We start from the raw sequence: 23,740 nt of genomic DNA on the forward strand, positions 1-23,740 counted from the left end.
GTACAGTATTAACAAACGAGGACTTTCAAATGAGAATTTCATGATGATTTTTATATTTACGATTAGATGAGTAGTCCGAACTCCGAAGATCTTCATTTTGAATGTAGAGCCTCACCCACAATTGCCAAGTACATTGTGAGAAATTGGAGTGGATTTTGAAAGGAAGGCCCAAGGTGCAGGAAAGGAAAGAAAGATTGGCCCAAAAGTGCTCACTACAGAAAACAAAAAGAGGAGGCCCAAGGTTGATCTCCAGTTTGTGTATGCTACACGGAGATGTGGGACGCCAAAAATGCTGCCGGCCACCCAAAGGAACAGCCGAAACGCCGCCGTGAATCTTCTCCAAAAAGTTAGGTGGTTTATGGGTTTCGCTTGGATGTGTTTCTTCGGCGTGCAATGGTTTCTCAAAAGTAGCAACCTTTCATTTCATGTTAGTGTTTGCAAATGAGTTTTCTCTGTTCAGTGTTAGTAGGTTGAGTTTTCTAATCTTTGTTGGTTTAGCATTGTATATGGACCAGGTTGAACACAGTGATGTTTAGAACATGACATGGACTCTGCAACTACCACTGCCATTGGAGGACTTGTTTGAGGTAGGCACATCCAATCAATGAATACCCAGCTGAAGACAAGCATTTACTTGTCTTATTTTTCAATTATTTGGATAATCTTAGGATGAAAATTGACAGTATATCCAAATCAATTTGTTTGTCCTCAACCCATTAATCTCTAATGGTAATAATAATTTAAACTGAACTTATTTCATATATCATATACAAAGGATCCATACAGCCTACACAGACTTCTTCCTTCCTTTTTTTTGGCTTGCAACTTAAAAGACCTGGTAACTCTGGTGAGCCAAGCTTGAGTTAATTTTGAGGGTTACAATAGCTTGCTTTTGTCCTCATTAGGATGGGGTCATCAATTGTCATCAACCCACATTTAGCACTAATATATTGAATCAAAGTTGTTAGACCTGGTGGACGATACATATTTAACCACAAGTTGAATTAATACATACGAACAAACAATGGAAAAACAATGGTCATTTGGAGGAAATTGTCACGCCCCGGTAATTGATTGCCGAGAAAATCCAAATGGATGGCAAGTGCTGAAGTACAAAATCTGCACATAGAAGCAACCTTAGTATCATCAGCAACCCAAGAACCTTGCTTACTGTGGCAATTATACCATGCATTGCAAGTTTCTTGTATACACCAGTACATATTTTTATACTAGCTTTTAGCTACATAGATTGTAGCAGAGGTATTTTTGTACGGTGTTTAAAAGGTGTGATTACAAGTGTGATGCATCCTAACCTATTTCTGTTTGTAATTTTGGCATCTCACAATAACTTGAGTCACTCAATCATGCATATATATATATATATATATATAAGAGTTTTCTCTTTGATTCCTTGTGAATACTTGTATAGTTTTTTTTTATTATTATTATTTTAAGATTTACATAAGGGAAGAGAACTCCTTTTCGTTATATGGCACTTGAGTCAGATAATGAAATCTCCTTTTAGTCAATAACTTTAAGACCACAAATCAGATATGACATGAGATCATAAAATGATCAACTTTGATGTCAGATAATCATTTGCTGAGATGATACAGTCTCAAACTAAGGATTCTTTGTTAAATTCTTCAATTCATGGAGTGTCGCAAATGAATGAGTGATTTGGAATTAGTTGATTGATAGTTGCTGCAAAAAAGAACTGATTATTGCTCTATAGATAATTAGGGCAGCATCGAATTTTCCACAAAGTGATGTAATGATGCAAAATCCTTAGTTTTCACATGCAGTTTTCCATGAAGTCCTATTATTGATAAAATAATAATAAAAAAAAATAATAATAATAGTAATATTAACCAGCGGAATTAACACTAGTGAACTAAAACAAGGGAAATAGACGAAATGAAATGCTGCAAACAAATACTATACCTGAAGGGCATGTAGAGGTTGATAGTGCCAACACGGTTGAATTAGCAGCAACTACAATGTCTACTCCTTTCAGATGAAGTTATAACTCGGTCAAGAACCATGAAGTACACATCAGAAGCTTGTAGAAAGTCGAGAAGCTGAGCCTGTTGAAATTGCATTTGAAGAAACAAAATGTCAATATATAAGGGATAATTGACTTGGGGCAATGAAAACTGGGAAAAATCCAATAAAACAACTAACAAGATATCATGTACCTAAGTGCATCCTGACACATAGCAGATAAATGTAAGCCATTTAATCAATCAGACAAAATGGGATATGAAATAACGAAGTCCAATTTTGCCAATACGGTATCATATGTGCTATGCCAAACCTCCCAAGTAAAACAAGAATGAGGCGTAGAATAGACATAGCTATGTTTCATTTATTTCAAGGTAACAGACACTAAAAGGAAAGAATCATGAACTTTGGCTGCCAAGACAAATTTATACTCCTTTTGTCTTGCATAACAAAAGAAAATCTATATACTTGATCTCTTTTTCCATACTACCTCAAAGATACCTAAAGTCAAAAGGTTAAAGAGAGGGTTGAACCTGTAAACAGCAGTTACTATTTGCATTGACACAATAGGGGGGCAAATTGTAATAGTTAGCCTGTCAAAGTTATAAGAAATATAAGCTTTTAGGTGTATCAGCGTATCTCAAAAGTTTCAATGAATTTAAGACATTCCTAAAGCATAGCACAGGGATGAAGGTCACAGCTAAAGTTATATCAAATAGGAAACAGCGATTAAATCAAAGGTATATTCTGAAAGCAAGTTGAAAAGAAATTGGGTAATTAAAAGATAGACATTGCTTTATAAAGCAGGGAGTTGACACAATGAATTAGAAATTACCTCAGAGAGAACTGGGGACTCATCATCATATATAGCATATCATATCTCCTCTCCATCGATCTCTATGCAAGGGATGTCAGCAATCTTGGACCAAGCTTCCCCTCTCTCCTTCTGGACTCGTTCTTGGAGCAAAGGACAGTTCGTGATCACCAACTGAGAAAGAGAAGAAGCTAGCATCTCTTCTGGCAAGCTCCGAAGCTTGGGCATACAACTAATGTATAACGACTGAAGAGAGTTGACGCAACTCAACTTCTCCAAGGTCGTAACATTTGGAAGGTTGGAGATGGAGAGAGAAGTGAGAGAGGTAGGAAGCAGTCTCTCTGGAAATGAACAAACTTCTTCACCACCCCAAAACCAGATTCTTAGATCTCTAAGAGAGCTGACTCTTTGTAGACCCCAATGCTGGTGGTTTTTAAAGAGGCCATTGTTACAATGAAATTCAAGGGATTTTAATGCTGGCGGCAATCCCTCTTCTGGAAATGAATCTAGACAGCCTTCTATTTGCAGATGCTCAAGAGAAGGGAGAAGGGTGTGCATTTGTTTAGGCAATGATCGAAATTCCCCACACCAAAGGATACGCATCTCCTTCAAATTGGGCGCATCCATCCCGCCATCTGATAGACATACAAGTTTAGGGCATTTATCTATACTCAGTCTACGCAGGGACAGGAATGTAGGGCATTGAGATTCTTGTGAAAGTGAGCCAGCAAAGGACCGCAGACCAAACAATCTCACATCTTCAAGCTTTGGGAAGCTGTCTAATGGTAATATGTTAGTTAGATATGGACAGTCGCCCAGAGTCAGCTTACAAAGATTAGGAAAGACTCCACCTTCTTCATGACAACCGTCAACATAAGACCACTCCTGCCATTTCAACATGCCGATGAAACTCAATTCTTTGAGAGATCTAAATGGGCCACACAACTCGAAGCCAATCGAAAGCAGTTCATTAAACCCCTTAATAGAAAGCTTTGCGAGGGAGGGTAGCTTCCCCAGAGGGGGCAAGAAAGAACAATGCTTACAATCTTCAAGTTCAATAGAAGATAGTTTAGAGAGATAAGGATCTCCTAACCAATCTGGAAAGCTGCTACCTCCAAAAGATTTAATCACAAGTTCTCTTAGGTTAGCATGAGGTTGAAGCTGGCCAAGAACTTCTCTATCTTTTTGGGAGTCCTTAGTAACATGTCCCCTTGGTTCATATTTTTTCCATAGTAAACGTAGTTCATTGAGATATTCCTTGCCTCTCAAATTGGCCTTCAAAGCAGCCACATCATCTACATTGTGATCAAGTCCTGAGATCAAAAGGCTTCCGTGCAGATGCTGAAGCTCACTTAACTCTGCAATGCTATCCCCACTGTGTTTGTCCAAAACAAAATCAGTTAATAATTGCAGATTTTTCAGCTTACCCATAGACGGGGGCATCTTCTCTAACCTTGTCCCTTTGATATCAAGATGGCGCAAGTTGATCAGGCTCCCCAAATTAGTTGGTAACTCAACAAGTTCTGTACAATCACTCAACGATAATGTTTGTAAATTATATAAAGTACAAATTGAGTTGGGCAACTTCTGAATTGAACTGCCAGACAACACTAGCTGTCTCAGATGTTTCAAGCTGCTTACTGCATCAGGCAACGCTATGATATCATATCCTGATAAATCGAGTACTCTCAAGCATTGTAATGTTCTCGATAGATTACCTAGTACCTTATTGGACATGCGAAAGTCTGAGGTACCGGAATTCTGTGGGGGTGGGATTGATAGGAAGGTGCGCAAATATCTGGCATTATGTAAACCCTCAAGTTTCTCTACTGTAACATGACTTTTCATATAGGAAAAATGACGAGTCTTCCTCACCATGGTGAGTGAGACATCACCCCCATCAAGACTAACACAAAACTCTCCTGATATAAACTTTGCCAAATCACTAATGAGATCATGCACGGTGAACACTGATTGAGTATAAGCACCTGAATGTTGAAAAAATGACCTCGAGATTAGAATGTGGAAGTAGTCATCTCCAACTTGTTCCATCGTCTTTCTCTTACTAGGTGGTAAGAGATCTTCAGCCATCCATAACGATACCAATTCTGATTTTGTAAACTGGTAACCTCTGGGAAATATGGAACAATAGGCTAAGCAGCGCTTGAGATGTGAAGGCAGATAACAATAGCTCAACCAAAGAGCTGGCAGACCGATCCAGTCACCTGGCGGGTTCCATATGTCACTGTTCAATATCATCTCCCATTGTTTCAGATCCAGTTCAGAGCGTAAAAGACCTCCAAGTGATTTTGCAGCCAAGGGAAGACCTTGACACTTCCTCGCAATCTCTCTTCCGATTACTTCAAGACGTGGATGTTCACCACCATTTGCATTTTCAAAGGCATGTTTAGCAAACAGTTCCCAGCAATCGTGCTCAGATAATTGGCTTAGAAGGTGAGCTGGAAGAGAACTCATCATAGATGCAACACTAAGATCCCGTGTTGTGACAATGATCTTACTTCCTCGTGCTCCAGATTGGAACTGCCCCCTCAAGAAATCCCAACTAGCATAGTTCGTACTCCAAACATCATCAAGAACAATGAGAAATTTCTTTCCAGCCAAAGCATTTTTCAATAGATGTTCTGGATCTCTGGAAAAAAAAGTTCGAGAACGAATCGACTGACAGTCACCGATCGACTCTGTTATTCTAACAATATCAAAATCATACGAAACATAAACCCAGCCTTGGAGATCAAACTCTTCCTTCACTCTGGCATCGTTGAACACATGTTTAACAAGGGTTGTTTTACCGATCCCACCCATGCCCACAATAGGAATGACACCGATCCTACCATACGTTTCATCCCCTGACAGCAACAAGCTAATGATGGTCTCCTTGTCCTCATCCCTTCCATAGATGTCAGACTCTTCTTCTACCCGAGGAACTGTGGATAGTCTTGCTCGTGGTCTATCTTTAACGCCACGGATTTTCAAAGCAAGCGCCGCCATTTGGTCCACAATAAGATCTAATCTATAAACAATCTCCACAAGCTTTAAATCCGTAGTTCTTTCAAACTCGCTAAGAACTAAGGAAGAGCTCTTGAAGAAAGTAGTTGTGCTGCTCTCTCCAGATAGACCACCTTCCAGCTTGCGTCGCAGATCCTCTGTCTGGATCTCATCGAGCAGGTCCTCAGCATGACAGAGAGTGTCTGTAAGCTCGTCAAGCCACTCCCTCACAGCTGGGCTTCTGATCTGCCTCTCCTCAGCATCATCGACCACTCCATTGACTGCAAGCAACCTTATCTTCAACTTTTTGAGCAGTCCAGTTGTATTTTTCTGCCTCCGAATAAAGTCAACCAACTCAACAAAAGCAATTCCATCAACCAACCGAGAGAGAAAAGAGGATAGAAGAGAACCACCTGGTAATTCAACGTCCATGGCTTCTTGACTAGGCAGGAAACGCAAAGATAATGGTAACAACGAGGAACGTCGTTGGTTTCTGGTTTTTTGTTCTTGATATATCAAGATTATACATTATTATTATTATACATATATCTAAAGGCCCTAGCACTGTTCATAACGGAGTATAAATACGGTTTTGCCCTTTGTTTTTGCTGATTTACGGCTTGCCATTGTAGATGTGTGTTTTTACGCCACAGAAGGGTTGTGATTCAGACTTAAAAAAAAAAAAAAGGAAAAAAAAAATGGATTGTCGTGTTTGATCAGCGAGAGAAGGGTATTTGGTTTTGTTTTGATAATATCGAATTTGACAATTTGTAGCTTCCGTGGGTTTGGCGAGGGTGAGGATTGCAGGTTTGTGTGGTTTGGTTTTTGCGTTTATATGGGTTTTTTGCGTTTTAGGGGGATTGTAGATCTGTGTTAACCAAATGAAAAATAAACAATCATCTATGAAACCTTTGAAATTAGTTGAATTTATATGGGTTTTTGCGTTTTGTTTGTTGTTGATGGTTGATTGGAATTGTTTCAAACTACGTTTTTCAAGTTTACCGGTTGGAAGATTTTCATCAGATAGTGGCTCATTTCTTATTGGATTGGTTAATATTATTGATATATGTGTTAAATTTGCCTGATTTGTGAGTTTATGATTTTAAAGTTGGTTTTTCTTTTAAGGTGTTTTTTTTTTCTTTTAAGGTGTTTATAAAGATTGAGAATTATTTGTGCTTTTATTCAAGGAGATCATTGTTAACCAAATGAAAAATGAGCCCTCATCTAGCTGTCATCTAAGTAATTAATAGTGAATATACATTTGAGAATCGATTTGATTTTAAATATTAGACATTTGAGATACTATCACGAGTCTCTACCAAATGACTGTATTCAACTATGCACCAACTAGCAAAGAGCGCTCTACTGGAGACTCTATTTGCTTTGAAAAAGTGGTGACATAACAGAAAGATAACTCGATATGTAACCCGATTACAACGTAGCATAATTACCATAGGCACAACTTTCCTACTATGTTGCCGCCGGAAGATAAATCCGACGACACTTAGTTTCACCCTGCCACTAGGCGGTAGCGACCATTTGACGAACCAATGAACTCGCAGCCTACCTAGAGCAGACAAGGCACTTTGAGTGCACACACAGGCACATAGCCCGACTAGTCCTACAAGGTAGATGTAGGGACTTATTATACGCCTAAGGCGTGACAATAATAACCAACTAAAATAAATAAAATTAAAACAAGCAATTAAAAAATCAGCCCAGACTTAGGGCCCAAAGAAGGGTCCAAACCCAAGGCCTAATCCAGAAAGCAGGAGATACACCAGCCTCCAGGCAAGCCTGGCCCGATCCCACTACCGGCGGATCCTCCAACACGCTGCTCCACCACCTTCGTCTGACCGCCGCCGACATCGATTTGCCTTCTCCATCACACAATAGAGATGTGGCATCCCAGATCGTGTCCCATTGAAGAAGAAGCACCATGGAGAGAACCCAAACCAGATCGGATCCCTAAGACCCAAACCAGATCAACGCAGTGGGATCAGACCCCAGCCGCGCCGCCAGTTTCGCGTCACTGCCTGGCCGCCTCCAAACCCGCAACCCAATCTTCCGATCTATCCAGTGAGGGACGAACCAAAACCTGCCCACCACCGCGATATCCTCCTTCTGTGCATCACAGACAACCACCGCGTCACACCAGACCCACAAGGGATCAACAATGGCCGTCCGACGACGGCAAAAAGGCTCGCCGCAGGACAGGGAGGAAAACTCTCTTCTTTCTCTCAGGCGCGTACCTTCAGCTTCGTTACTGTTTAAGATTTCTTAATGTAAAGAAAAAACAAATAATTTGTTAATGCTTATTATAATCAGGGGTTTAGGCTAAATGTCCCCCCCTTGTATTCGACAGTTTCATTAATGAAGGCTTCAGGGCAGCCGCACCAGCTACTTATTCAAAAAAATATATATATATATTAGACATTTGAGAATTGATTTGATTTTAAAATTTTAGGCATAATTTGTTGGATGTTAATAATGTCTTATATCAGATGTGCACAGCTTACGGCGATCTGTGTAGCATCATGGAAATGCTTCATCTGTTTTTAATAAGGTTTTTAACATTGTGCTTTTGATGATTTGCAGTCCCTGTAAAAGCTGAGGTATTGAAATCGAAAAGAGAAGAAAGCAAATCAGTTTTCTCTTCGATTTTACAGGTGTGACTCTAATGACTTTGTGCTTTTTCTGATCTAAGTATATTGTTTGCTGTATGAATCCTGTATTCAGTGGATTGACAACTGAGAAAAATTTCTTGAATAAGTACTTTTGGATATTGTTTGTATTTTCAGCTTTTTGGTTGTGTGATTACCTGCATCTATTAAATTGTTTAGAGTATCAAATTGGAATGTCTCAGTTTGTTCCAATGTTATCTGTGCTCTTAATCTCATTGTTTGCTTTTCATCTGTTTATGTTTTTTTATTTGATTCTTAGATTACTTGATATTCCTTTGAACGGATATCAAAGCAAACATGTTGTTAATTATAAACTGTGTTTTGCATGATATCCCTGTTTGAGCCCAAAAGTATTTTTGGCAAGATCCTTTGGTGGGTTTAAGCCAGTGGGCCGATACCTGCTGCCCAAAAATAAAACTACTCAGGTCTGGGTTGTAGCTTCGCCCATTCCGTGACTCATAAGGAAACGAAACCTTCTTGAAATTGAGTAGTAGAGATTGAATAGGAAACTTCAATTAAGAATCCTTCTAAGGCAAGGAGCAGTCGAAACCCTAGGGTATAAATACAGGGTTAAGCGGAGAAATCAAGGACCTTCTCTCGAATCAACTAATCTCAGCGATTACAAAGCCTCCCCAGAGCAAACCTTCAACCTAGTTGAAACTCGGCGACCGTGCTTCCAGCCCTAGTCTCCTCGTGAGCCGACTGCCAGTACTACTGCCACCGATACACCCAGCGAAGCAAGGGTAACACCCTAGAAACCCAGCGAAGCTAAAGATACGCTTTAGCAAACCCAGTGCTTTCTCAGAACTTCCCAGTGATTGCTCTGCTCAACCTACAACGTTGAGTATCGATTTTGGTGACCGAAGAGATCACACCCAAAGTCCTTACCCGTAAGGAAAAAGTCCTTTCCCGAAAGGCAAAAGTCCTTTCCCGAAAGGCAAGAGAAGAACCCTGTGAAGAGGTTGGTGCTCTCCTCATCCACAACGCTTGAAGAAGAAGTCAGGTCAAGGAACTACCCCAACGACTGCACCCCGCGGTGCTAGCACGTCTGCGCAATCACTCGCTCAAAAGAGACAGTTTGCAAGCCAACTGGTTTTGGAGCCAAACAATCCCTTTGAACAGAGGCTTGGTGCTAACACCATATTTTTATCAAATTTTCTTTTATTGTTGTTAAACGAGCGCTTCTTCTTGGACATTAACAAAGGATAGTTTGTTAATAAATTTTGTGTTTAGAGTTTCAGATTTGATGCAAAAAATTGTTATGGTTCTTCTTCTGCTGCTGTTCCTTAGTTTGTTGTTTGTCCCTGTCTCAATCTTTTATTGTTATTCAGGTATGTATTGGTCTTTTCTCAGTTATTTGGGTTAGTTGATTATTCATTGATAAATATTGTGCCTAGAAATCAAATAATTGTTTTTATCTTTTGCAGATTTAAGGAACAGTTTGCTATTAGATTCTTTAGTTTCTTTGCATCCAGGTATATAGTTAGAAATTCATCATGATATTGTTTCACTGGTTGAGATTTCCGGAACTTCAAACTGTATAAGAAAACGAGAGAATCCAATTGAATTGTAGTGGTTGTTTGTGACTAATTACACTTCTATTATACTACATTTGTTTCGTTGCTGTTCCCGTTTGATTTTAGGGCACGTCTACTTACTTGGAAGGAAATGGAATGATTACGGTGTAAAAACATTCTTGCATTTACTAATACATAAAGGAATCGGAATGATTCCGGGTAAAAGAATTCATGTGTTTACTAACACATGAAGGAATCAGAATAGATGTAGGTCTCACCTCCTTATAAGGAATCGATTCCTGAATACTCAGGAATTCGATTATGAAGGGAGGAGATGAGTTTAGGAATCATTCCTCCGGAATCAATATCGATTCATTTCTTCTCTCATTCCATTTGTCTCCTATTTATGATTATTTTCCATTCCAAGTAAGTAAACATGCACTACTACAATTATTGGCAATGGCCACATACACATTCGTGACATATTTGGGCCAAAGGACACACATGTGCATGTCAATAGGTAATTGGCACGCTGCAGCCACTTTTTTTTTGGGTCAGTGCCCTGTGGAGGGGTTGCTTTCCCCTTAATTGTCTCAGTTTTTGTTGAGCGTGGCTTCTTTGCAATTCTGACATGGTGGGACCAAAGGGTAGGAATCAGAGTTTCAATTGCTTTTTTTTTTTTCCGGTCAACAATTGCTTCTATTCACGGTCCAGTATCTAGTCCTATTGCTTCTTTGCAGTTCCGAAATTGAAATTGATCAGATTCTTGATATTATTCATTTTATTTCAACTTTCTGGGGATCGATTGCTGAAATCAAGTTGGTGAGTACATGGGGAAGCAAATAAAGCAGCTTCACTCTGCAATTGACTTGGCCGAAATATGAAAACAGAGGCAATCCGTGTTAGTGTTGAAGAAACAAACAAGGAACAGAACTCACCGATACCAGGATCTCAATGATGATCTTCTTAGGTTCAATCACTGCCATGGTTTCAGCCTCCTACTCAGTGCTGAAATTAGGGATCTTGGATTAGAGATGATAGGCATAGACCCATACAAAATTCAATCAATAAGCCATAACCAGAAAACCATAGACAACAAAAATCATCCAATTTTTCTCCCGCATATATATCGAATAGAGCCATCAAAGAAAATAAAATAACAAACACTAAAATGGTACCTGATTGTGTTGTCGCTGGAGCTTCTCCATGGTCTCGGGTTGAAGCACGAGGAACTAGTTTTGATGGTCGATGGCTTCTTTCATCCGAGGTGATTCGCAACCTCACTCTCTACAAACACAGTATGAAATCTCTTCAATCCCTTGCTGCAAAGAAAAACCATAATCGCATAAGAAATCACAACCCCTAATTCAAAAATCGAGGGTAGGTTATACATACTAACACACCCCGACGGAGGTGAGGAAGACGACGAAGACGCTGAGGCCGACGAGGCCCATTAGGGTTTGGGTGTCGGAGAAAGTCCGGCCGAAGATAACGAGGGGCTAATCGGAGGGGCGGAAGAGGTAGAGGAAGAGCCAGGCGGCGAGGAGGTCGAGGGAGAAGGGGTGGGTGAAGAGGGAGACGACGACGATGAGGGCGACGATGGCGAGGTAGTTGACGAGGAAGTAGGAGTAGTTCTTACGGACGCGGAGGGTGGTGTCGGAGAAGGACACGGGCTTGGCGAAGGCGGAGCGGAATGCAAGCTCGGCCCAGGGGCGGCGCTGGGAGAGGCCGTTGCGGACGGTGTCGGTGATGTGGTTGATGAAGGCGCGGAAGGCCAGGGTGGTGATCCGAGGTTGGGAGGCCTGGGACTCAATGGATCCGGCGGCGGCGACAGAGGTGGTGGAGATCGGGAGGACGGGTGGGACGGTGGTTGACATTGTCGGTGGATCGGGATCTGAAATTGTATCAAGTATTTTTGTGAAGATCTGGGGAGAGCTTTTTGGGTTTATAAGGGAATTTGTGATTGAAGAATCGGAGGAAGGTCGATGGAAATAGAAACAGTAAGACGAGAGAGAGAGAGAGAGAGAGAGAGAGAGAGGGAGAGATGGTTTATTTTTCCAGAAGAAGAGAAAGAGATAAGAGTCTGAGAGAAAAAAGTATGGGTGGTCATCCCTGTTCGTGACGTGATCGAAGAGAAAAAAGAAAGATAAAATCTATAAGATTAGGACGTACAGAAAAGAAAACCAAAAAAAATATTAAATAATTGGTTTAAATAAAAAAAAAATTATTAAATAATTAGGCACCCATATTTTGTGTTTGTAGGTTGAGGATATAGACACCAACATTGAATATAAAGGTGGGTATGAGGTCTATATCCACAAATTTTTTATTATGTGGCAATACGTGTGGCCTTTGCCCACATGTGTTGTGGTGATGCCATTAGTGTAACTGGCATTTAGAATGCAATTTGTACGAGTGGCGTACTCTGAGTTAATTTACAGATCATAAGGCAAACTGATTAAAGGTTTTTGTTAATTGATATTATTTGTAATCAGTTATGGCGCCGAAGCTTACGTCTAGAATAACAAAAAGATCTTTAGGACGAGATGATCATCAGAGTGACAACAATGAAGCAGGAATACCGAGTATAACACAATTCAGGCTATCTATATCTTGCATACTTCTAATAAGGAACTGCACCATCTCCAGTTCACCACGAGATTAGAAAAGATGGTCATGTGACCATGAAGGCCTCAAATACATATTGATCACAAATTTGAGATGAAAACTCAAATTTAAGATGAAAATTCCAATCCTATGATACATACTAATTCAACACATATTATCCAATACATATTGATAATCCTAAGTTACAGAAATATATGATACATATTGATCGTATACACTTCAAATCTAACAGACATTTTATAGGTCACTTTAAGAGCAAGTGCACTGGTTTGCTCTTGACTGGTCATAGTCAAGAAAAAGCTGATGTGGTGACCTTGTGTAGCAAAATCTATCTTCCACCGGTGGTGCCTTGACGGGGCAAAACTCACCCTTTCTTGACTACAGCCAAGAAAATAGTCATACCCATGACTATTTTCATGACCCAGGCAACAAACAGGCTAACTCGGCCCAGTAAGGGAACGTGGGCGACATCAGTAAAACTGGGGAGAAGGAGACGCGCCAACTTGGGAACTGAGGGACAGCTGCTTGACGCGTGGCGCCGCAACTCGTGAACCACTGAAGCAACGCACTTGTCACGTAGCGACATGCGTTGGGCCGAAATAAAGAGCATGTGGAAGAGACCCGTTGGAGGGCTTTGAATTATGATCCCAACGGTCATGAAATCTCAGCCCTTCATTTCAATTAAATGGGCAATCCTACGGCTTACAATTAACATGTATATATATGCTTTGAATTCTGATCCCAACGGTCATGAAATCTCAGCCCTTCATTTCAATTAAATGGGCAATCCTACGGCTTACAATTAACATGTATATATATGTTTGTAACGTTAATAAACGGTAACTAAAAAAATTTAAAAAAATTCTAAACATTTCTCTATAAATACCTACCATTTATTTTACAACTCACACCAAACAATTTATCTTTCATAGTAACCCAATTTTGTGCTTCCTCCTCTTCATATAACTCTCATCTTCCAAATTTATTTATATCCAATATGGCTGAAGAAAGGGGAAACACAGGTCCAATGGTCGGACAAGAGGGAGATCAAACTGAAGATGATAATATCCAAGACAAAAGAAGATGGAAGGATGAGGAAGATGTTCAATTGTGCAAGCCTTGGAAAATTGTTGGGCAAGATCCGGCTATGGGCACAAATCAGAAAAAAAAAACGACTTATGGATGCGTGTGAGGCGACACTTTGTCGCAAATTGGCCCCAGAGCCGATCAGCTTCCTCTTTGCAAGGAAGGTGAAAATTTTTGAAGGTTCGAATACGGTTGATGAGGTATGTATTTTTTGATAAATCATTTAATTTGTTGATACATTAAATTAAAATATTACATGATAAATAATGTAGTAATTATAATATCGTTTTAATTGTAGTAATTGTTTTCGTTACAATTAAAATAATTAGTTGATAAATAATGATGTAATTACAACGATGTTTATATTTGTACTAATTGATTTTTATTGTAAAACGGGATAGATACTTTTTTATTAAAATTATGACCTTTATATTTGTTGATAAATCTTATTGATACATTATAGTAAAATATGTCTTGATAAATAATGTAGTAATTATAATATCGTTTTAATTGTAGTAATTGTTTTTCTTTATAATTAAAATATGTCTTCATTAAAATTATGACCTTTATATTTGTTGATAAATCTTATTGATACATTATAGTAAAATATGTCTTGATAAATAATGTAGTAATTATAATATCGTTTTAATTGTAGTAATTGTTTTTCGTTATAATTAAAATATGTCTTTATTACAATTATGACTTTTATAATAGATGACCATTCATAATAGGGTTTATATTTGTAGTAATTGTAATTTTCCACCACCTTTTTTTTTATTGTTTTATTTATTTATTTCGTAGCGAGATGAAGCACATAAATTGTGGCATGCCGGGATGAAGAGAAAAAATGGGAAGGCAAAAAAACACAATTTTCAAAGTTTTGCTAGTTACGCTGTTGTGGAGGGCTTTGCACAATTTAAAGACATTCCTAGTCATACATCTGGAGGAACATCAAATGAAGGAAATCAACATACGCCTACACAACCAATTCCTGGAAATTCTCCCATCAACTTGGACATGGATGTAGATGAGGTAATTGCAGGTGAAACTGCAAATCCCAATGTGAGGCCTCAAGGAAGGAAGACTGCCAAAGAAGCAATACGGAAAGGAAAGAAGGCAGCGAAAGATCAAAGTCCTTTGTCAAGCACTCTCGAGAGTATAGCGAACAACCAAATAGAGGCAACCGCGGGCAAGAAAAAACTCGATGACGAATTTGCTCGAAGTCTCCAAGAGGAAGAGAAAAGAGCATGCATCCTCTTACAAATTGAAATGCGAAAAGAGCAACTCCTATTTCAAGAAAGGCAAGATCGAATTAAAGAGAGGGAAGAGCGAAATAAAGAGAGGGAAGAGCGTATTATGGAGATTGATACAAGTAAAATGACGCCAAATAAAAAGCGTTATTGGTCAAGAAAACAAAAGAAGATAGAGGAGAAAGAAGATTTTGATGAGCAGCCGCCACCTTCTATGGGTGGATACTATCCGCAACTAAATTTTGGTGGTGCATTCCCACAACCAAATTTTGGTGGTGCATACCCACAACCTCCTTACCCCGGTGCATACCCACAACCACCTTACCCCGATGCATACCCACAACCACCTTGCCCCGATGGATTCCCACAACCTCCCTTAACCGGTGGATTCCCACCACCTCCCTTCACCGGTGGATTCTCACAACCCTCTGCTTCTATGGGTGGATACTATCCTCAACCACCTTACTCCGGGGGATATCCTACACAACCACAATTTTCACCTTTCTCTACGGATGATTCCACCAACCCTAACCCTAATGATGACCCTTCAAACGCAAATTGGATTCCTAGAGGAGATGAGGATTATGATTATGATTTGAATAATTAGTTGATTATGCATGTTGTTAATTGTATTGTAATTATTCATAGTTTTTCATTTATGTAAGCTACTATTTAATGAAATAAAAGTTGTATTTTAAAATTCCTCTTATTAAAGCACATTCCTCTTATCAAAATCATAGCACCTAATAAACATAATACAAACCAAATTAAAATCACACTGACATAAAAAAACATAGACATTAGCCAAATTAAAAGCACACAAACTTCCCAAAACATAATACAAGCCAAATTCAAAGCACACAAACATAACTTGTCCACCGAAAATATTTTTGAAAAAATAAAATTGCATAATTATGACATTAATTATCCATAAATCTCTGTTAGTAACATCAAATATATTTTATTTAAAAAAAACCCAAAAAAAGGAACAATGAACATTAAAAAATGAACAGTGCAGAATTCAGACTAAAAACTCAATAAACAGTGAAATTGGTGAACAGTATGGATGAACAGTCATGACAGGTCAAGAAAAAAACGCGTGGAAACCATGTACAGTGACAGTAAACAGTAACTTGACTGGTCGAATTGTTGACTTTTCGACCTTAATATTTCTTGACTACGGGGAATTTGCTCTAACGAGAAAGGTAGCTAAAGCCTAATTACCCATTACCACGCGCATGGTGTCGGGTGTATGTCATATCAGCGAGCAAAGATGCATTTTTCTTTGGTCTGACTCAAGATACTTGGTAGAGAAGGACAGCTTATCTGTACAGCTGCACCAACCAATCAATAAAGAAAGACTGAAGGACAGCTTATCTGTACAGCTGCCCCAACCAGTCAATAAAGAAAGACCGAAGGGCAGCTTATCTGTACAGCTGCCCCAACTAATCAATAAGGAAAGACTGAACGACAAAATGGCAGACAACTGTCATAAAAAAAATAAATGGCAGACAACTTTTTCGTACTGCGAAAAAATTTCACATGGGCAGTTTCAGAGTGAAGATAACACGACAAAACCGAAAAGAAAATGGAAAAATTATAATCTAAAAAATAAAAACGAAGAATTGTCCAAAAAAAAAAGAGGAGTTTCTGAAAAGGTAGCATATGAAGTTTGAGATCTCATGAAGTTTATTCTCATGAGTTTAACTCTTTTCTAGTGCGTTCTTGTTTCTTTTTCAACCATTAAAAAGAAAAAACTGTGTCTTGTTTACCAAAGAATTGATCATGGCTCTGGCAGTAGTAGGTGGAGCTTTTCTCTCTTCGTTTCTCAATGTTTTGTTCGATCGGATGGCTTCCCGTCAGTTCGTCGATTTCTTCCGCCGGAAAAGGCTCACTAATAGTACTGAACTGTTGGAGGAGTTGACTTCAAAATTGCAGTCGGTCAATTCAGTGCTCGATGATGCTGAGGAGAAGCAAATCAGAAACCCTGCAGTGAAGAAGTGGCTTGACGAGCTTAAAGATGCTATCTATGCTACGGGGAATGTGCTGGATGAAGTCAACACCGAAGCTCTGCGGCTCAAAGTAGAAGGTAAAGCGGAAAAGAAGGACAACATCTGGGGGGACTATCTCAATTCCAATTCAGTCGATGAATTTGACAAAAATCTTGAACCCAAGATAAAAGACATTCTCCATAGGTTAGAACTTCTTGCATGCAAGAAACAAGTACTTGATTTGAAAGAAGGTGTTGTAGTAAGACCACAAGTAAGATTACCTGCTACATCTCTGGTAGAAGAGCACCGGGTGTACGGTAGGGATGATGACAAAGAGGAAATTATACAACTTCTGCTATCACAGGATGCGAGTGGCAATAAGGTGGGTGTGATTCCTATTGTGGGCATGGGTGGGATCGGGAAGACCACCCTTGCTCAGCTTGTCTACAATGATGATAGAGTAAAGATGATCGGGAAGACTGCCCCGGCTTCCAACTTTGACATCCAAGCATGGATTTCTGTTTCAGAAGAATTTGACGTGGTTAAAATAACCCAAACAATTCATGGAGCAGTCATCACTGGTCAGACTTGTGGTGTTACAGATTTGAATCTACTTCAAGTTCAAGTGAAGGATGCTTTGGCGGGGAAGAAGTTTCTCATTGTTCTTGATGATGTTTGGAACGAGAATTATGCTCTGTGGGATGTCTTGAAGGGCCCGTTCCAGTCTGGAGCACAAGGAAGTAAGATCATTATCACAACACGCAATCAAGGTGTTGCATCTGTGATGGGTACTCTTCCAACTCACCATTTAAAGCAATTATCTGAGGGAGATTGTTGGGACTTGTTTGCTAGACATGCCTTTGAAAATGCAAACGTTGGTGAACATCCACATCTTGAAGTAATCGGAAGAGAGATTGTGAGGAAGTGTAAAGGTCTTCCCTTGGCTGCAAAATCACTTGGAGGTCTTTTGCGCTCTGAACTGAATCCAAAACAATGGGAGATGATATTGAACAGTGACATATGGGAGTTATCAGCAAAGGAGAGCAACATTCTGCCTGCTCTATGGTTGAGCTATCAATATCTATCTTCAGATCTCAAGCGGTGTTTTGCCTATTGTTCAATATTCCCCAAAGGTTATGAATTTACTAAATCGGAATTAGTATCGTTGTGGATGGCTGAAGATCTCTTACAACCTGTAAGGAGGAAAACAATGGAACAAGTTGGAGAAGGTTACTTTGACACTTTGATATCCAGGTCATTTTTTCAACTTTCAAGTGCTCATAATCAATCAATTTTCACCATGCATGACCTCATCAATGATTTAGCCAAATTTGTTTTGGGAGAATTTTGTGTTAGGTTGGAAGATTATGACTCCCTCGAGTTTCCAAACAAAATTCGTCATTTGTCATATCTGAAAACTGGTGTTCATGAATTTGAATATCTTGGGTGTTTACTTGGTACTAAGAACCTGCATACCTTACTGGCATTACCACTACAGCTTCCGTCTCATGGAAAGCCTTATATGACGAGCAAGTTGCATCATTTTGCATTAAAAAGGCTAAAATACTTGAGAGTGCTCATCTTATCGAATTGTGATGTTGGGCAGTTTCTTCTTTCAATCAACTTACTGAAACATCTAAGGTACTTGGACTTGTCTCGCACTCCAATCAAAGAGCTACCTGACACAGTGTGCAAGCTTTATAATTTGCAGACATTGTTGTTGTTGGATTGCAAAGATCTCACTCAGTTACCACCAAATCTGGGAAGTCTAATCAACTTACGTCGTCTTGATATCAGAGGTTCAAACATAAAGAAGATGCCCACTGGTATGGGTAAATTGAAAGATCTCCAACTACAAAGTGACTTTGTCCTGGTGGTAGACAATTCTGGAAAAAACATTGAAAACTTAAAGGAGCCTCATTTGGGAAAATCACTTTGTATCTCGAAACTCACTCAAGCTGTCCTTGATGGGAATGCTTTGGAGGACAATATGATCAGTGACAAGGAGTTTCTTACTCAGCTAGCTTTGACATGGGAAGGTAATACTGGTGATTCAGGGAAAGATGAAGAAGTGCTCAGGAAGCTCAAACCTCATTCAAATCTGAAGGAGCTCACGATTGACTCTTATGGGCATACAAGTTTTCCAGATTGGTTAGGAAGTGTTTCTTTCTGTAATCTAACTTCTATTACACTAGCAGACTGCAAATCTTGTCTCCACTTGCCACCATTTGGGCAGCTTCACTCCCTCATACAGCTCTGCCTTACGGGGTTAGATGCAGTGGAGTTGATTGGTGCTGAGTTTTTTGGTTCTGTACCTAAGCCATTTATATCCTTGAAAGTTCTGAGTTTCATAAATATGATGGGGTGGAGAGAGTGGTCTTATACTGGAGGTAACGAAGAAAGTGGAACCTTTCCTGATCTTCGTAAGCTTCATCTGAATAGCTGTCCGAAGCTGACTGGGATGTTACCGCTAGATAGCATACCAAACCTTGAAAGCCTCGAACTGCAAGATCTGGAACTCGTTACTGGTTCATTATCACAAAAATCTGAATACCTAAAATTGCTGTCCCTCTGTACCTTGAAGATACTTGAATGCCCAAATTTTCAGTGCTTTCCGAATGAAGGGATGGATGCACCTAGATTAACAGAGATGTATATCCGTACATGTAAGAAACTAAAGTCATTGCCAAAAGAAATGCACACCTCTCTTCCTTCTCTTCAGAATATGATTCTAGAAGATTGTCCAGAGCTAGAATCATTTCCTATCGGGGGTTTGCCACCAAAGTTAAAAACACTTGAGTTTGACTGTACCAGAAAGCTCTTGGCAAACCAGAAGCAATGGGGTCTACCAAGACTCAACTTCCTCAGAAGCTTAAAACTCAACTTCATCGGATGTGACCAACGGTCTTCATTTCCACTGGAGCTGGGAGTGTTGCCAACCTATCTCACTTCTCTCTCTTTCTTCAATCTTCCGAATGTCACGACGATCAAAAGCAAGGAGTTTCAAAACCTCTACTCTCTTGAAAAGCTGTTCATTGGGAAATGCCCCAATTTGACGCACTTACCTGAAGATGGGCTACCCGCTTCTCTTTCTCATCTGGGAATCGAGGATTGTGAATCGCTAACTGTAGGAGACAAGTTGATGACGCGGAATGATTTCCCCAAGATTGCTCATATTCCTCTTGTAACATTTGATGGAAGAGAGCTCCAATGAAAGATGTTGATGGCTCCCTTTTTTTTTTTCATCCGGAATCATCAAATTGTCTTGGAGGTACCTGCTAATAATATTATGCAGTCTGCTTGTATCCGTTTCCATACTGTCGTAAATTTGATAAAGGGCCTACTTGCTTTGTCCTCTGATCCATGATGTAATTGCCGCAGCATGCTTCCCTACTTGCTTTGGCACATCAGTGTTACATGTCTATCCTTTTTCCCAAGAAAAATATCTTCCCCACAATACCTCCTCCCCCCTATTTTTTTTTTTGGGAAACGATGTCTATACCTATAAAATCTTGCTTAATTGACATTTAATATTAGACTTGCTAAGAAACTAAGATTATAGTTTACTCCCAAAATAATACATGTAGAAAAGTTTTGTGCACTGTTTTCTATCAGCTGCATTATTTGAAGTAGAGTAGTTTGACATTGGTAAGTTACTTGTCCTTAAATCTTGAGTTGTGACCTCTTGCTCTTTCCGTTTCTGTTTTTACAGGCTCCTCTAGTTCACTTGTGATTTTTGACCAAATGGCGAGTTGATGAAACTCTGTTGATTTTATTAACCAGCGATGCTCTTGAGGTATGTGTTTTCAGCTTTCCAGTATTTCATTTTTTCCTTGTCATAAATTTACTCACTTGGTTATGTTTAAAATATGTGACAAGATTTTGTTTGTTCAATTCAACATGTTACAGCTTTCTCTTTTGTTTTCCTACACAGACGTAACTGAGAAATTGTAGTTGCTGATGGATTTGCTCAGCAAGCCATCCAGGTATACTGACTAGGTTTGAAATCTATTGTTCCATCAAATTTCATGATTTTCTATGCCCCTTTTATTATTATGTCAAGCTTTACATGATAACAGTTTGCTTCATCTCCGATCCCCTTTCTATGCCCCTTCTTACTCTTATTTCTTTAGTATGTTTCTTATTCTTTCTTGCTTGTTACTACCATTAGTAAACTATCACGTTGCTGATCCTTAGCATTTTGGGTTCCTGCTAATTGTATTGGCTAACTATACATGAAAATCATCCCCCAAAAGTTAAAATTTGTGGCATTTTCTCAATGATTTTGACATGACAAGCAGAATACTCTTTTTTCTCTTCAGACCAGGGGCGGATCCACTTGAGATAGCCCAACCCAAAATCCTTTAAATATTTTAGCTACTACATGTATGATTCTCCAGAAATGTAGGTTTGGTTCAATTGGCAAAGTATAGTGTTGTTTTGCCTTTGTCCTTGGTTCGAATCTCACTAGATGCAAATCTTGCCTTTGTAGTTTGTACTTGTTTTGGCTTTATCTCCAGGCATAATATCCTTGGTTGCAAATCTTGCCTCTCTTTCCCCATTAACTTCTCTTTTTTTTTTTTTTTTCCTCTTTATTTACAACATTTCTTTAAGTATATCTGTAATATTTCTCCCCCTTAAAGGCAAATCTAATCTTGCATTGCCTGTAATTTTTTTTTTTTTCTTTTTGCTCTTTCCTCATTTTCTTCTTCCTTCTTTTTTTAGTTATAACATTATATATTAATAAAAATTTCTTTTAAAATCTAATTTCAACATTCTTCATCGATCAAAAAAAATTTCTTCTGAGCAAGTGCTAAATTAGCCCACCCCAACCTCACTTCCTGGATCCGCCACTGCTTCAGACACGTGTCAAATCTGGGAAAGAAATGCAAGATGGCATCGTGAACAAAGTTATAATTTGTGTCATTTTCTGAAGCTGTTTGCAGTTTAAATGGTCTCATGACTTTGGTTTACATATTTTTTTGCTCTTTTACCCTTCCAGATACCTGGTTATTTTCCGAATTCTAGAGAGTATTCAAGAGGCTTAACTGCTAGATGGATCAGTTTTCAACCACATTATAGGTATAATTGCTTACACTTATTTTATTTTATTTTTTTTGTGACAGGATTTCATATATTGGTGGCGTCTCAACTTTGTTGGCAGTGTAAACCTCAATCTGCCTGTAAGTTTCAGGTATTTTTATCTAGTTTGAAGTAATTCATTTTTCGTCTATCCCCTGTTTCTATGTGAAGTTCATTGGTCTTTGTTTCATGATTTCTTTACATCACAATATATGCAGGTTTCTTGTGATTTCTTGTGCAGTAATCTAATATCTGCAATGCTGCTGGATGTACTCATGATGCATTGACCTCGATAAAACTTTGCAGGTATCTCAGCCTCTAGTTCATATCTCTTGCTTTTTTGTTCTAGGTTTTTTCTAGCTATTTGTTATAGCTAACATTAGAATTTGTCTTCTATTTTCAGATCCATTTGAGGTCAACACAAAAATCAGATCTACTGTTATGGTTGCCAATTTTGAAGTGAATTAAGCTGATTTGCCCCCACTTTGAACGCTTATTGTTTAGGTAGCAGATGCCCTCATGTTCATGCGGTGACTAAGGGACCTTGTTCACCTAAACCACCCCTCCATTGAACTTCTTTTCGAAACAGAGACGTTGACATATCAAGTAAAAGAAATTGACATTCATCCACCCTGCAGCCAGGGGCGCCAGAGTTTGAAATTCAGAGGATTAATTTGTTAAACCAAGGGCTCTTGCTCATAAGATGAGTTGCAACTTGCAACTCAACACTCCATGTTTGACCTTGTGCCTAGTTTCTTTCTTTTCTTCAAAAGAGCATTCACGATAAAAATTCACCAAGGATCTCCAGAGCAATGTTCTTATATCTGTACTTAATTAAAAAAAAAAAAAAGGGTTCTTATCTCTGTCTCACAAGTTCATTACATTAGATAAAAGGAAGCAATGTTCTATGTAACTTTCCTCAGTCCCATTGTTATGTGCTATTTAGGAGCAGGGCAATGTTCTAGTCCTGTATGAAGGACAAAACCGAATGCATTACAGATAAACAATCATATTCACCCGCTGAATGAATTTTTTATGTGCTCAATTATGTTTGAATCTGAATCCAACCATGGAAAAAATGAGAAAAAAAAAAAATTAAGTACCTTATCATTATTCACCTTGTAATTTAAATGAAATAATAATTAATCACCACTAAGCAGAAAATTTATTGAGTAGGTATGATTGTATGATCGGATTTAGTGAAAGGTTTCAAATTTGCAGGGGGTACATTAACAACTACAATATAATTAACAATTAACAATTGGATAAAAAAAAAAGGTATCATTTAACAAATAAATTGTGGTAAATTGGAGTGGATCGCACTTGTGTCTTTAAAAGAAGGCCCAAGGTGCAGGAAAGGAAAGAAAGATAGGCCCAAAAGTGTTCACTACAGAAAATAAAAAGAGGAGGCCCAAGGTTGATCTCCAGTTTGTCAGTTTGTGTATGCTACGAAGAGATGTGGGGACGCCAAAAAAGCCGCCGGCCACCCGAAGGAACCGACGAAACGCCGCCGTGAATCTTCTCCAAAAAGTTAAGTGGTTTATGGGTTCCGCTTGCATGTGTTTTTGGCTTTCAATGGTTTCTCAAAAGTAGCAACCTTTCATTTCATGTTTGTGTTTGCAAATGAATTTTCTTTGTTCAGCATTAGTAGGTTGAGTTTTCTAATCTTTTGTCACAG

The 23,740-nt window shown here is 39.0% G+C and overlaps 2 protein-coding genes and 1 pseudogene across 7 annotated transcripts; 1 reads left to right on the plus strand and 2 right to left on the minus strand.

The window, feature by feature from the left end:
* Positions 1 to 736: 736 nt before the first annotated feature.
* LOC112181690 (putative disease resistance RPP13-like protein 1) lies at positions 737 to 6,347 on the minus strand. 2 transcript variants are annotated; one of them, XM_024320081.2, is made up of 4 exons: positions 2,840 to 6,347; positions 2,538 to 2,597; positions 1,945 to 2,087; positions 737 to 1,119 (listed from the first exon to the last, which is right to left on the minus strand). In XM_024320081.2, the coding sequence occupies exon 1, from the start codon at positions 6,254 to 6,256 to the stop codon at positions 2,879 to 2,881; it is 3,378 nt and encodes a 1,125-aa protein (XP_024175849.1). In that variant the 5' UTR covers positions 6,257 to 6,347; the 3' UTR covers positions 737 to 1,119; positions 1,945 to 2,087; positions 2,538 to 2,597; positions 2,840 to 2,878. The 2 variants fall into 2 exon arrangements, with proteins under 2 accessions (XP_024175849.1, XP_024175848.1); XM_024320080.2 differs by lacking the exon at positions 2,538 to 2,597.
* Positions 6,348 to 9,190: 2,843 nt separating this feature from the next.
* LOC112199228 lies at positions 9,191 to 12,015 on the minus strand (annotated as a pseudogene).
* Positions 12,016 to 16,597: 4,582 nt separating this feature from the next.
* LOC112188221 (putative disease resistance protein At3g14460) lies at positions 16,598 to 22,950 on the plus strand. Of its 5 annotated transcripts, none has more exons than XM_024327306.2 (6): positions 16,598 to 20,251; positions 20,693 to 20,776; positions 20,890 to 20,966; positions 22,107 to 22,174; positions 22,281 to 22,368; positions 22,466 to 22,950. In XM_024327306.2, the coding sequence occupies exon 1, from the start codon at positions 16,775 to 16,777 to the stop codon at positions 20,192 to 20,194; it is 3,420 nt and encodes a 1,139-aa protein (XP_024183074.1). In that variant the 5' UTR covers positions 16,598 to 16,774; the 3' UTR covers positions 20,195 to 20,251; positions 20,693 to 20,776; positions 20,890 to 20,966; positions 22,107 to 22,174; positions 22,281 to 22,368; positions 22,466 to 22,950. The 5 variants fall into 5 exon arrangements, with proteins under 5 accessions (XP_024183074.1, XP_024183084.1, XP_024183077.1 ...); XM_024327316.2 differs by having other exon boundaries at positions 22,107 to 22,163; XM_024327309.2 differs by having other exon boundaries at positions 20,915 to 20,966.
* The last annotated feature ends 790 nt before the right edge of the window (positions 22,951 to 23,740 follow it).

The sequence above is a fragment of the Rosa chinensis genome, chromosome 1, assembly GCF_002994745.2.
Source record: "Rosa chinensis cultivar Old Blush chromosome 1, RchiOBHm-V2, whole genome shotgun sequence".
Lineage (NCBI taxonomy): Eukaryota > Viridiplantae > Streptophyta > Magnoliopsida > Rosales > Rosaceae > Rosa > Rosa chinensis.